The sequence below is a fragment of the Triturus cristatus genome, chromosome 8 (genome assembly GCF_964204655.1).
Source record: "Triturus cristatus chromosome 8, aTriCri1.1, whole genome shotgun sequence".
In the NCBI taxonomy this organism is placed as follows: Eukaryota; Metazoa; Chordata; class Amphibia; order Caudata; family Salamandridae; genus Triturus; species Triturus cristatus.
The window spans coordinates 655762210-655775313 of NC_140591.1; the positions used below are offsets into that span (position 1 = coordinate 655762210).

General features: G+C 45.9%; 1 protein-coding gene across 1 annotated transcript in view; it reads left to right on the forward strand.

Moving 5' to 3' along the window:
* LOC146802516 (uncharacterized) overlaps window positions 1–12195 on the forward strand; it is a 48433-nt gene extending 36238 nt beyond the window's left edge. Inside the window, exon 3 of the mRNA XM_085623764.1 lies at window positions 12004–12195. Coding sequence (XP_085479890.1) covers window positions 12004–12195 — 192 coding nt within the window. The remainder of the gene's footprint in view (window positions 1–12003) is intronic.
* Window positions 12196–13104: the final 909 nt, after the last annotated feature.

Genomic DNA, 13104 nt, shown 5'->3' on the forward strand with positions numbered 1-13104 from the left:
CTGTGAACGACAAGATTGTAGTGCAGACATCAAGGAAGCCAAGTAATCTGTCAGCATATTACAGTCAATATCAGTTATTTTGCGTGGTATTGGCGTCCCCCACATATTTGGTGGTCTGCCAAAGATCACCTCATAAGGGGATAGCCCTGTTCGAGAGTGCGCTACCATTCTCATGTAAAAGAGTGCAAAGGGTAAGGCTACTACCCAGTCGACACCTTTCTCTCTACATATCTTGGACAATCTAATTTTCAGAGTTTGATTATGTCGTTCCACGAGACCTGCTGCCTCGGGGTGTCGGACACAGTGAAATTTCCACTGATAGCCTAACAAGAGTGAAACGTGCTTCATTAGTTCGGATGAGAACGGCTGGCCGTTATCTGAGTAGACAACACGTGGTAAACCGTGCCGTGGGAAAAATTCTCGAACCAACTGTTTGGCAGTAGTCGGGGCAGTGTAATCTGAAACCGGGTATGCTTCTGTCCAACGGGAAAGAGCACAGACAACTACGAGAACATATTTGAATCCTCGACATCGTTCCATCTGGATATAATCCATCTGGAGGACTTCAAAAGGGTGATCAGGAGGCTGAAATCCACCCTGTTCTACGGGGATGCTTTTACCTGGGTTAAACTGACAACAGATCATACAGGTACGAACTTTTTGTTTAGCTGCTGCTCGTAAATGTTTGTTGAACCAAATGTGTTGAATGCTGTCTAGCATAGCTTTTTCTCCTAGGTGCGCTGGACTATGTATTGTATTAATGATAACTTGGACCATTGAATCAGGAAGGAACCATACAGATTTTTCCTTCGTCATCCATCCTTGATCCGTTTGGATCCCTCCTAATTCAGTCCACTTCTTTATTTCATCTGGTGTAGCATGTGTCTGTATGTCAATTACATCAAGAGCGGGATCCTTAACCGTCATGCAATGTGTTGGTGTCTGGACTATTGTCTTTGTCATGTCAGATGTGTGAGTTTGAGCAGTCTGTTTAGCTGTTCTGTCAGCTAGATCATTGCCTTGGGAAATGATATCAGTAACTTTCGTATGAGCTTTACATTTCATAATTGATATTGCAGTGGGTAGATGTATGGCATCTAATAAGGCATGAATGAGGGGTCCGTGCTGAATGTGGGCACCGTGAGAAGTTAAATAACCTCTCTCTCGCCACAGCACGCCGAAGTCATGTACAACTCCGAATGCATAACGTGAATCAGTGTATATGTTGACTTTTTTATTTGTGGCTTGAATACAGGCTTGTGTCAGAGCGATGAGCTCTGCTGCTTGAGCTGACAAGGTATTTATGCAATTTGTTTCAATGACTTCAGTGTCTGTTGTGACTGCATACGCGGCCACTAACTCTCCTGTACTTGTTCTCATACATGAACCATCTACATACAACGTCAGGTCTGGATCTGACAATGGGACGTCTGTCAAGTCTTGTCTGGGTTTCGTCGTGATAGTGATAACTTCAATACAATCGTGTGCTAGTGGGTCTGTTCCGTTTACTGGTAACAGTGTGGCAGGATTCAATGTACTACAACGTCTGATTTCTATGTGTGGCTGAAATAATGTTAATTCGTAACCAGTGAGTCTTGCTATAGTCAAGTGTTGTGTTTGTGTGCGGTTCAAGAGAACCTCTACTGCATGTGGTACTTGTACTGTCAATTGGTGTCCTAACACTATGGCATCGCTTTGTCGGATTGCCAAAGGTGTCGCTGCCACTGATTTCAGGCACGCAGGCAGAGCCTGAGCTACGGGATCTAATGTACTAGAAAAATAAGCACATGGTTTGTGTGATCCTGATTGTTCCTGTGTGAGTACTGACAAGGCAGTACCTTCGCGTTCTGTAACAAAGAGTGTAAACTGTTTATTGTAACATGGTGTTGCTAAAACAGGTGCTTGACATAAAGCTTTCTTTAGGCTTTCAAAAGCTTGTGTATGTTCCTGAGTCCAAGGGAGAACAGTCGATGTGGCTGCCTCCTGTGTTGTCAACTGAATGAGTGGTTTTGCTAGAAATGCATACTGAGGGATCCACTGCCTACAGTATGAAGTGAGGCCTATGAAAGCCCGTACCTCCTTTTGTGTCTTGGGTATTGGCATGTTAGCAATTAACTGGATGCGATCTGGTGTAAGCTGCCTTCCCTCCTTGGACAGCGAGTGCCCAAGGTAAACAACTCGCTGGACACAGAATTGCAGCTTAGAAGGGGACACCTTGTGCCCCTTGTCGGCCAGAAATTGTAGAACCGTCAGTGAGGCTTTTTCACATTCATGTTCGCTTCTAGCGGTGATCAGCAGATCATCGACATATTGAAGCAGGGCAGTGTTGACTGGCATGTGGATACTGTCAAGTTCTCGTTTCAGTGCTTGGCTATAGATGCTGGGGCTTTCTGTGAATCCTTGAGGTGCGCGTGTGAATTTAAAGCTTCGTCCATTTAAACTAAATCCGAACAAGTATTGGCTTTCCGGATCTATTGGGACGCTGAAAAAGGCATTCTTGAGATCAATTACAGTAAAGAATGTTGCTTCGGAATCAATGGCTGTCAATAATGAAGAAATGTCTGGGACTACGGGGTATTGTGGTACAATACATTTATTTAATTCGCGCAGATCAATAACCAATCGATATACTGGCGGGGCTTTTGGATCAGTTCGTTTAAGAATCGGAATTATCGGGGAATTACATACATTGGAGTCGGTTTCCACAACCACTCCTTGGGTAATAAGCTCATCAATGATTTGCAGTAAAGCCACTACAGCATCTGGGGGTAACTTGTATTGTCGCATTCGTGGTAATACCACTCCTGTCTTTAGTGTGACTCGATATGGTGTAATGTTCATGCAACCAACATCTGTAGGGCCTTGTGCCCATAAATGTGTGGGTAAAGTCTGCAGTCGGTGATCCATGTCTCGAGACACATAGTGCCCTTTGAAATCACGTAAAAACAATCTTACTCCTTCCGGAGAACAACATATTATAGCTCCTAGAGCTTTCAATGTTTTTATACCTAACAGGTTTTCTGGACAGGATTTAGTGAGCAATAAATCTGTAGTTCGTGTCAAGGGACCAATCGTAAGTGGAAGAGGCTGTGATACTTCGTTAATGATAGGTTTTCCTGAAAAACCAAGGGAAATATTCTGTGAGCCTGAGAGGGGTGCCCCTGGAACTTCACTACGTTTTATTGTTGTTCGGCTTGCCCCTGTATCAAGTAAAAACTTTCTATCTTGGCCTAATAGTTCACTGTGTACATAAGGTCCTTCTTGATCCACAGGGACCTCGATAAGGGGTAAGCCAACTTCCCTCTCTAGGCTGTTTCATGAGTATCGTTGATAATCAGGATAGTCATACTGTGCGGTCTGGTACATCTGTTGTGTCGTTGTTTGTGTGGCAGCAATAGGCTGCGGTGGTGGAGCAGGCATAGACTGTTGCGGGGCTGGCATGGACTGTGCATGCTGCGGGGCTCCTTGTTGGTTCTGATCCTGTCTAAGTGGCCGTGGTCTTTCTTTTGTATTACCTATGGCGATATTATGTTTTAAAACTGGACAATCGTGTACATAATGACCTGGCTGTTTACAATAGTTGCATGTCCCTTTTACAGGACCTGCTGAAACACTGGACTGTGTCATACCCTTTTTATGACCGTCTGCTGGAACTGTCTGGGAAACTAGCATTTTTATTTTCGTGTCTTTCATGCGTCTGTGTTCATGTTCTTGTTCCTCTCTAATTCTATTGTGATGGTACTGTAGCATTTGTAACATTTGGGACGGAGTGTTACCTTGCCAGGTACTCTCGAATTTCAATACTCTACTCTTAACTTGGGGCAAGGAATTTTCAACTAATTTAGTCACAAACAGATGTGGATACGATTCGCTACTTGCTTTTATTCCACTATTTATACCAAAACATTTTTCGAATCGGGCATAGAAATCACTAGTGTCTTCATCTTGCTTTTGTTTACAGGCTGAGATTGCACCCCAGTCTTCCTTTTTCGTAGTTAATAAACGTGGCAGTACCTGTACTAGTAAACCTGGTAGTGTTTTGGTCTTGTCCCCAAGCCCTGAACCTGGACCTCGAGCGTTTTCTTCGTTTTCTAATGCTGTCCAATCTATCTTTTGGTCTCCCACCTCCCAATCCTTTTCCTTGAGTTTTTCGTAAATGCCCGTAGGCATTAATACCTTCAATATTTTCAAATGTCGGGATAGGTATATTCTCCCATGAGCAACATGTCTTTAATTTCTCGGTGGAAACCCGCTGGGTCTTTATCATGACTGGGTACCACTTTCTTCATTTCTAATAGTTCTATTTTAGATATGGGTGTGTATACAAACACACGTTTAAACTGGTTATCATCACCTTTTATCGGGTGCACTTCGCGTAAGGGATTCTGTCTATCCATGTAATACGTCGTTCTTTCCTTGATGGGCAGTGAGACATGTTCGGGGCATACAAAAAGAATGTACTGCTTTCTGGATTCTAGTATTTCTCTAATTAACTCAGTACCTGAACCTCTCCATTTATTCGTGAGTAATTCAGTCAATATATCAGGTAAGGGACCAGGATCGGAGTGTTGGCTTTTATATAATATAAGGAGTTGTTGAATCATATAGATACCAGCTAAACGCTGTTCATCTGGGGTGAGGTTCAAAAACGTGTGCGCTAGTGTGTCATCACTATATTTTCCGGGACTATCGACCCAGTGAACGGCTGACCTGGCTAATTCTTGTTCGTCCATAGAATCGAGTATATGATAACCCCTTCGTTCTCTGAGTAATTTGTCAGCGGCTTGGAACGAATGTTCGGGGGACCTTATATTTATTATAGGGGTTTGAAATTTTCTGCTATTATCTGGACGTATCGGACGTATTGGATCATTAAAGCATCTAGTATTATTGCAAGATCTTCCTCTACCTACATAGGCCATGGTTTCTAACTGTCCTGTGGGCAGTTCTAATTCTTCCTCCTCCTCGGTTTGTTCAGGCTCGTCTACTGCTAATCTTTCTTCGTGTATTCGTTCTACTTCTTTGCGGATCTTGCGGCACATAGCTACTATACATGATCGTTTATCATGTTTCCCCTCTGATATATTCCGACTCCATGTGGTAAGAATTTGCATTTCTTCCGAATTTACCCCTGGTCGGTCTTGATTTCTGATCACACAATGTATGAGGAAACGTAACAGTTCCCCCTGTATCTCCACTTTCTGGTATTCCATTGCTCGATTAATACTTTCAGAATCTCGCCCTGACTGGACAAAATGATATATATTTTCTAAATGTGTAGTCATTCCTGGTAGCCTCCCTAAATATATTGCAGCTCGTCGGATACGTAATGATGCCAGCAGCATTTCGTCCTCCTTGCCGGGCACAGGGTCATATCTACAATCTACTAGAAGTTCCTTAAGCATGTCGGGAGTTACTAGTTTGGGCGTACGTTGGTGGGCTAATTCTTGAAACGAAAGTTTATTTACTCCGGGTGGCGTGGAAAAAATGTTTGATGCACTTCCTGTAGCACCACCTGGGGTGCTGGATGTGAAAGGATTCGTTGAACGTGATATAGCAACCATAGGTGTGGATACAGCTGTAGAAACAGATGTGCTTGCCGGAACTTGTGTCGGAGTTTGTTGTTGCGGAGGTACAGACGGAGGAGGGTCTTGGCGTTGAACCCCCTCGGCAGGCGGTCTATGAGGTGCAGAATTAGCATATTCGGGAGCTGCGTCGTCTAAATAAGAGGAAAGGAAAACATCTTCTGCGGTTCTGGGATGCCCTTTGGGATATGCTTTTATCGGAAACAATGGGGGTGGCAAATCTTTTGGTATCTCCGGAGTAGCCTTAGGTAACCCTTCGGCCAGAAGAGGATACATACCATTCATAAGGGCATTTCTTTGTCTGTCTACTTGTTCTGCTTTTACTCGAGTACCTTCTTCAATTAATACATTTTCTCGGACTTTATTTGAATTCTCCTTACTTTTCTCTTCCTGTCTGAGCGCTTTTTCTGTACGTCTATATGATTCTTTACGCCATAATTCAATGGCATCTTTCTGTGACTGTCTAGCTTTCTTTTTCCATAATTCTTCCTCTACTTTCATGATGCAATCTGCATCCCAGGTCCCAGCTGCGGGCCACCTCTGACTTTCGGATAATTCCTTGGTGTAGTCTGCCCATAAATCAAGAAATAATATGGCGTCTAGGCCATGTTTATGATACATGAAGTACCCTGGAGTGTCCCTAGGAGGAATGGGAACAGCTTCTTCGAGTACCCCTTTTCTAGTTTTGATTTGTCTTAATTTCGAAAAGAGCGGCATATTGAGAACTAATCTGATACCTAATTTTGAACACGTTTTAATACAACAAAACACAATAATGAACAGTCATTCACACCACAATATGCAGAACGTATTTAAAACATTTAACATTTAACATTTAATGAACAACAATGATGGCCATTTAGGGAACTAGTCACTAAGCATAATACTCGGCACTAACTAGGTAATTCTGAATTATATACTAGACATACTAGATATACTGCTGAACAGTACAGATACACTGCTGAAACAGTGCAGACCGGATTTGTGTACCAAACCCGTCTTGACCGGCACAACCTATGTGCACGTCAGAACGCCTCCCCGGCAATGGTACTCACCGGGTAGCTCGGAACGGAAGGCCTCGGAACTGAACTGAACTGGACTTGAACCGGACTGGACTCGACTCGAAACTTCGGAACTTCGGAAACTGGTGGGCCTCTGTATACCTCGGATCTTGCTCTCTCAGCTAGGCTCTGGTCGGGATACTTCGCACTTCTCACCGCCTCGTCTGGGTGTTGATCGCAGCCTCAGTTACCCCCGCTCGGCAGGAGGGAGATACAGGAAATCCTGTGGGTACGCGTTGTTGTCCGTCCAGCTGTGACAGGAGACCGGGCCTGCAACGCACCTCCGGCGCGTGAGATGAGAAAGTGTCCCTGTTCGGGCGCCATATATGTGGTAAATAATTTAATTACCGGTACTTAATTTGATGCAGAAAATCTATAATAATAGCTCAGTAAAATAAGAGGCAGAATCCGTGGTATTAGAGGTTCGGAATGGGCTTTATTCCAAAATCAATTCGAATTTGATGGACTCCATATTCCATCACCACGAAGGTTCAGGAAGTGAAGGACCATACTTTATTGACAAGTAATCATTTTTATACAATATGCATTACAGTGAAACAGATGCAGGAGGCGTGACAAAAGATAAAACATACATGCGTAATTAAAGTGGGTGTAACGAGGCGTAACTAAAGAACGTCATCAGGTATGATGTCATAAATGGGTGGTTCCATGAAAGAATTTCGCAATGTCAGCAGAAATACTTGGCAGAAATGCGCGCGCAGCAGCATGACGTGTGATTGACGTGCAACTAGGGGGTGAAGGGGACTTGACATTTAGCTCTACATGTGGAGACAGAAGTCTGGGGTTATGTCAACCTAATCCCAAATCATATCTAACATCCTATGTTTAAAGAACTATGTTATCCAAAAAGAAAGGTCTCTCGAATAAAATCTATTCTATACTGACTGTGAGTGCGTGTACAAGCGTCTAAGTGTCTACACTAGATGCAAGGGCAGAAATCTTCCATAGTAACAGGGCTATGAATTACTTGCATAAAGACAGAGAAGCCGGGCCTTTTGCTCGGTAGCTGGAAGAATGTTTATTTAAACTATTAGACAGGAATGCATTGGGTAGGGAGCGGAGCAGATAATCTCGAAGGTGAAATACAGTTTTTGGCAGGCAACAGGCTGGAGTCAGGCACCGTTAGCCGCGCAGGGAGTAGGACAAAGTTCATGGATACAGATGCGAGCTCAGACTGGAGCTTTCAGAGGCAGGAGGCAAGAAAAGGCTTAATGGCAGAATCAGGGCCTACTCGCCTGGACTGTAAAATGGGATAAATGAACCATATAAAGCCGGTGGCCTTTCATACTTAGGAATAGAATATCCGGCCCATTCATGGCGGATCTGAAAGAGGACATGTTGACGGTGGACGCACATGTGTTTGCGTCTTCATAACTGGAACTGGAGGGAACATACATGTACTTGTGATTTATACATGAAACCGTTGGGGTCCAAGATAGGGGACATAACTGATCATAAAAATCCATATTTCCACAGTGGGATGGGGTTTGTGCTGGGAAACAATCATATAAATAGCGGTGACAGTGCGCGCACATGTAAAGGCATCAACGTTGGGCATGAAGTTGGGCCAAGGCCGAAAGTGCTATGGGTCACGAACATGGGATGACAAGCATGTAATTGGCGTTGACCATGCGCGCGAGTGTGAAATTGGCAGTGCAAGTGATCAGCGGTATCTGCGGGGTACGCTTGACCTGAATAAGCAAAAGTGGAGCAGGAGCGGCTGTAAGTATGTGTGCATGACCGTGCAAAATGCACACATTAGGCAATGTGGCAGGTAACCAAAAGGTGGTGCAGCTAGCAAGATGTTGGCGCCGGTGTGGGCTGTGCACATGTAAGGCCAAGCAGCGGGTAGCTAAAATGGATGCTGCTGGTTTCATGGTAGCGCCGGAAAAGGGCTGTGCACATGTGAGGCCAAGTGACGAGTAGATGAAAGCGATGCGGCTGGTGGAATAGTAAAGTAAGAGCCAAGAAAACCGAGGGGCGCCAATGTGTGAGCTGCTGGGAAAAGGAAGATGGTAAAATTGCAGTAGCGGGGGAGGAAAGCCGCCGGGAAACTACTGGGCAACCACAAGGTGGGCGCATGGTGACCAGCGTGAGTGATAAGGGAAAGGTTCGGAGGAAGAAATGAAGTAAAAAACAAAACGGGACCCAGAGTGCATCCAAGACCCATGACAGAAAGTAAGTGCATGGGTTCAGGTCAGTGGGTGATTGGAGATGGAAAGGCTCGTACCTGAGTTTGCAGAACACTTCCGTCAGTCCTGCTCGAATCCAAGTGATGCCAGAGCTGGCGACCAAGTAATATATGCCTGGAAGCGCAGGAAAGGAAATGGGCAGACATGGGTGGAAGACTGAAAGATAAGGAAGTGCCTCTAGTGGCTGATGGAGAGGCGAATGTATCCGTGTAACTGTCAGCATGTCTGACAGGAATAAGCGTCAGCACAAGTTGTCAACAAACTAGGGGAATGGTGGGTGAAGGTGGAAGGGTAAGGAAAGAGTAAAGGGAAGAAAGACTGCAACACGGGTGCGTTAGAGGAAGGATACCAAGGGGAATGCTCCACGATGGTGCACTGTACATAAAAGTGCCAATGTATCCGTATAACCATCGATAATACTGACAGGCGATTAGTGTCAGCAAGTATACCAACCGGGTTGTGGTGATGTAGTAAGGGGGGATGAGAAAGTAGAACGCATGTGCGTTGGAGGAGGGGCTCAAAGGGGCATGGCACGTGAGGGTGCACCAGATAGGATGATGCCGGTGTATCTGAGAATCTATCGGTATTACTGACCGTAGATGATGTCAGCAAGGGTGACCAACCGAGTTGTGGCAATGGAGTAAGGGGGGATCAAAGAGTATCAAAACACACAAGATGATGAACGGAATGCTGCACATTGGCAAAACATTCACCCCCAGTCACAGATCTGGGTTTAATCCATCGTTATTTTGCTCACCACGCCACCCCAGTTCAGACAAGGCCATATGCAAATCAGTCTTGACCCTGTGCCTCATGGGAACAGTCCAGCCCGATCTGCCAAGCCATGTCTTCCCTGGACCGGAATCAAGCATCCTAGGACCAGTTTTGGGGTTTTACCCCTCTTCAGCCAGGATAGCTTGACTCCAGTGGCGTAGTGAGCACGAGACCCACGTCTGGGCATACCCTTCCCACTTAGGGTGAACAGCAAAACACACAAGATGATGAACGGAATGTTGCACATTGGCAAAACATTCACCCCCAGTCACAGATCTGGGTTTAATCCATCGTTATTTTTCTCACCATGCCACCCCAGTTCTGACATGGCCATATGCAAATCAGTCTTGACCCTGTGACTCATGGGAACAGTCCAGTCCGAACTGCCAAGCCATGTCTTCCCTGGACCGCTTTGTTCTTCATAAGTTGGCAGGGTATGCTCAGACGTGAGTCCCTTGCTCACTTTGCCACTGGATTCAAGCAAGCCTGGCTGAAGACGGCTGAAATGCCAGAAACCGGTCCTAGGAAGCTTGTTTCCGGTCCAGGGAAGGCATGGCTTGGCAGTTCGGGCTGGACTGTTCCCATGAGGCACAGGGTCAGACTGATTTGCATATGGCCATGTCTGAACTGGGGTGGCAGAGTGGGCTAAAGAACGGTGATGGATCAAACCCAGATCTGTTGACTGGGTGTGAGTGTTTGATTGGTTCTGATGCTCCGTCCATCACCACCCCCTTTTGTACCGCTTTGTTCGCCATAAGTTGGCAGGGTATGCTCAGACGTGAGTCCCTTGCTCACTTTGCCACTGGATTCAAGCAAGCCTGGCTGAAGACGGCTGAAATGCCAGAAACCGGTCCTAGGAAGCTTGTTTCCGGTCCAGGAAAGGCATGGCTTTGGCAGTTCGGGCTGGACTGTTCCCATGAGGCACAGGGTCAGACTGATTTGCATATGGCCATGTCTGAACTGGGGTGGCAGAGTGGGCTAAAGAACGGTGATGGATCAAACCCAGATCTGTTGACTGGGTGTGAGTGACTGATTGCTTCTGATGCTCCGTCCATCACCACCCCCTTTTGTACCGCTTTGTTCGCCATAAGTTGGCAGGATATGCTCAGACGTGAGTCCCTTGCTCACTTTGCCACTGGATTCAAGCAAGCCTAGCTGAAGATACCTGAAATGCCAGAAACCGGTCCTAGGAAGCTTGTTTCCGGTCCAGGGAAGGCATTGCTTGGCAGTTCGAGCTGGACTGTTCCCATGAGGCATAGGGTCAGACTGATTTGCATATGGCCATGTCTGAACTGGGGTGGCAGAGTGGGCTAAAGAACGGTGATGGATCAAACCCAGATCTGTTGACTGGGTGTGAGTGTTTGATTGGTTCTGATGCTCCGTCCATCACCACCCCCTTTTGTACCACTTTGTTCGCCATAAGTTGGCAGGGTATGCTCAGACGTGAGTCCCTTGCTCACTTTGCCACTGGATTCAAGCAAGCCTGGCTGAAGATGGCTGAAATGCCAGAAACCGGTCCTAGGAAGCTTGTTTCCGGTCCAGGGAAGGCATGGCTTGGCAGTTCGGGCTCGACTGTTTCCATGAGGCACAGGGTCAGACTGATTTGCATATGGCCATGTCTAAACTGGGGTGGCAGAGTGGGCTAAAGAACGGTGATGGATCAAACCCAGATCTGTTGACTGGGTGTGAGTGTTTGATTGGTTCTGATGCTCCGTCCATCACCACCCCCTTGTGTACCGCTGGGATCAGAGAGTATGACACTTGTGCGTTGGAAGGGGTACACCCTTGGGCATGATCTGCCTAGATTCGCTGGGTGTAGGTAACTGGTACATGCTGCAGCACTGCATGCATCCAAAGAATGGAATGAATGAACTAAATTCAGCAAAAGGATATGAACAAATAAATGAGAATAAAAATAGAAAAAAGGGGAAATAGATAATGGGCGGCAGGAAGAGTGGGTAGGAGGAATAGAGAGCAACACACTCAGGTCTAGGGCCGAGTGTCTAAGAGGGATGGCTGCAAACATCTGGAGGCATTGGCCAAAAAAAATTCTGGGAAGGGAGCCCTTACTAAAAAAATAGTGAAACTCATTGTCATTGTTGTGCCCCTTCTTTACCGCATCAAGACTGCAAATCTATTTGGCCTCCGCTCTCCTTAGTGTCAGTTCCCTATTCCCCGTCGGTTGTTAGGTGGGATGTGGTCAATGCCAAACAACCTGAAGTTGATGGGTCCTGTGTGTGTTGTGCGATAGTGCTCTGTCATCAGGTATCTGTCATCACCATTAATTAGTGCCCTGCGATGTTCCGGGATTCTGGTTTTATGATTGGGCACAGTGCTGCCCACATAAATCATACTGCATGGGCATTCCAGAATGTAAATCACAAACTGTGTGTTGCTGTTAATGTGGTGTTAGATTTTGTGTGTGTAGTTGGAATTGTAACACAGTTCCTTATGCTTGTTTTGGCCCAAGCAGCAAACGTTGCAGTTGGTACAGGTAAAAAAGCCATAAGGGGTGTTTCTGGCAACTATGTTTTGGAGGTTGCTTTGTTGGCTGTGATGTAGCTGGGGCATAGGTAGCTCCTCAGGGTATGTCCCATCCTGAAAATCAATGAGGGGTTGTCATTTATGTGGGGGCGTAATGTAGGAATTTCCACAAGTAGATGCCAATGTTTTCTGAAGGCTTTAAAGATCCGATCACTGTGTGCCGTGTAGTTATTAAAAAAGGCTATTTTTTCCCCGTTATGTTACTTGGTGTGGTGTGTCCCTGATCCTTGTGAGGGCTTGTTTCTGAGAGTGTCTGATCTGGAAATGCTCAGTGCTCTCTGCTCTGCTCTGTCCAAAACCCTTTGGTCATATCCCCTTTGTTTGAAACGTTCCTTGATGTCAGATACATTCACTTTGAACCCCTTTTCTTCACTGCATGCACGTCGTGCCCAGACCATTTCCCCATACTGGATGTTGGAAATGACAGAATTAGCATGGGCACTTCCCGCGTGAAGTATGCCGTTGCAGGAGGTGGGTTTCCTGTAAAGAGGGCTATGTACCACCCCATCTCTGACAAAAAAGTGAATGTCCAAAAACTCAATATGTTCTAGATGGTGCTGCATGTTATGTTATTGAATTTTGTAAAGCGCGGCAATTACCCGGAGGTGTCCTGGCGCTGTCTTGAAAAACCAGAGAGTCCTAAGTCAAGAAAAAGAGTGAGTGGATGAACGGGATTACTCATTGCAGAACAACCAGGTCTTAAGTTGCCTCCTGAATGACAGGAGATCCGTCACGGTCCTAAGATAAGGAGGAAGTTCGTTCCATGCTTTAGCGGCCCCGTAGATAAAGCTCCTGCCTCCCCAGCGAGCTTTCCTAATACGTGGGACCTGAGCCAGGTTGGCTACTTTTGACCGAAGGTTCCTCCCGGGCACATACCAATGTAGTCTGTCCTTTAGAAATTCTGGACCTAAACCGTGCAGAGCCTTG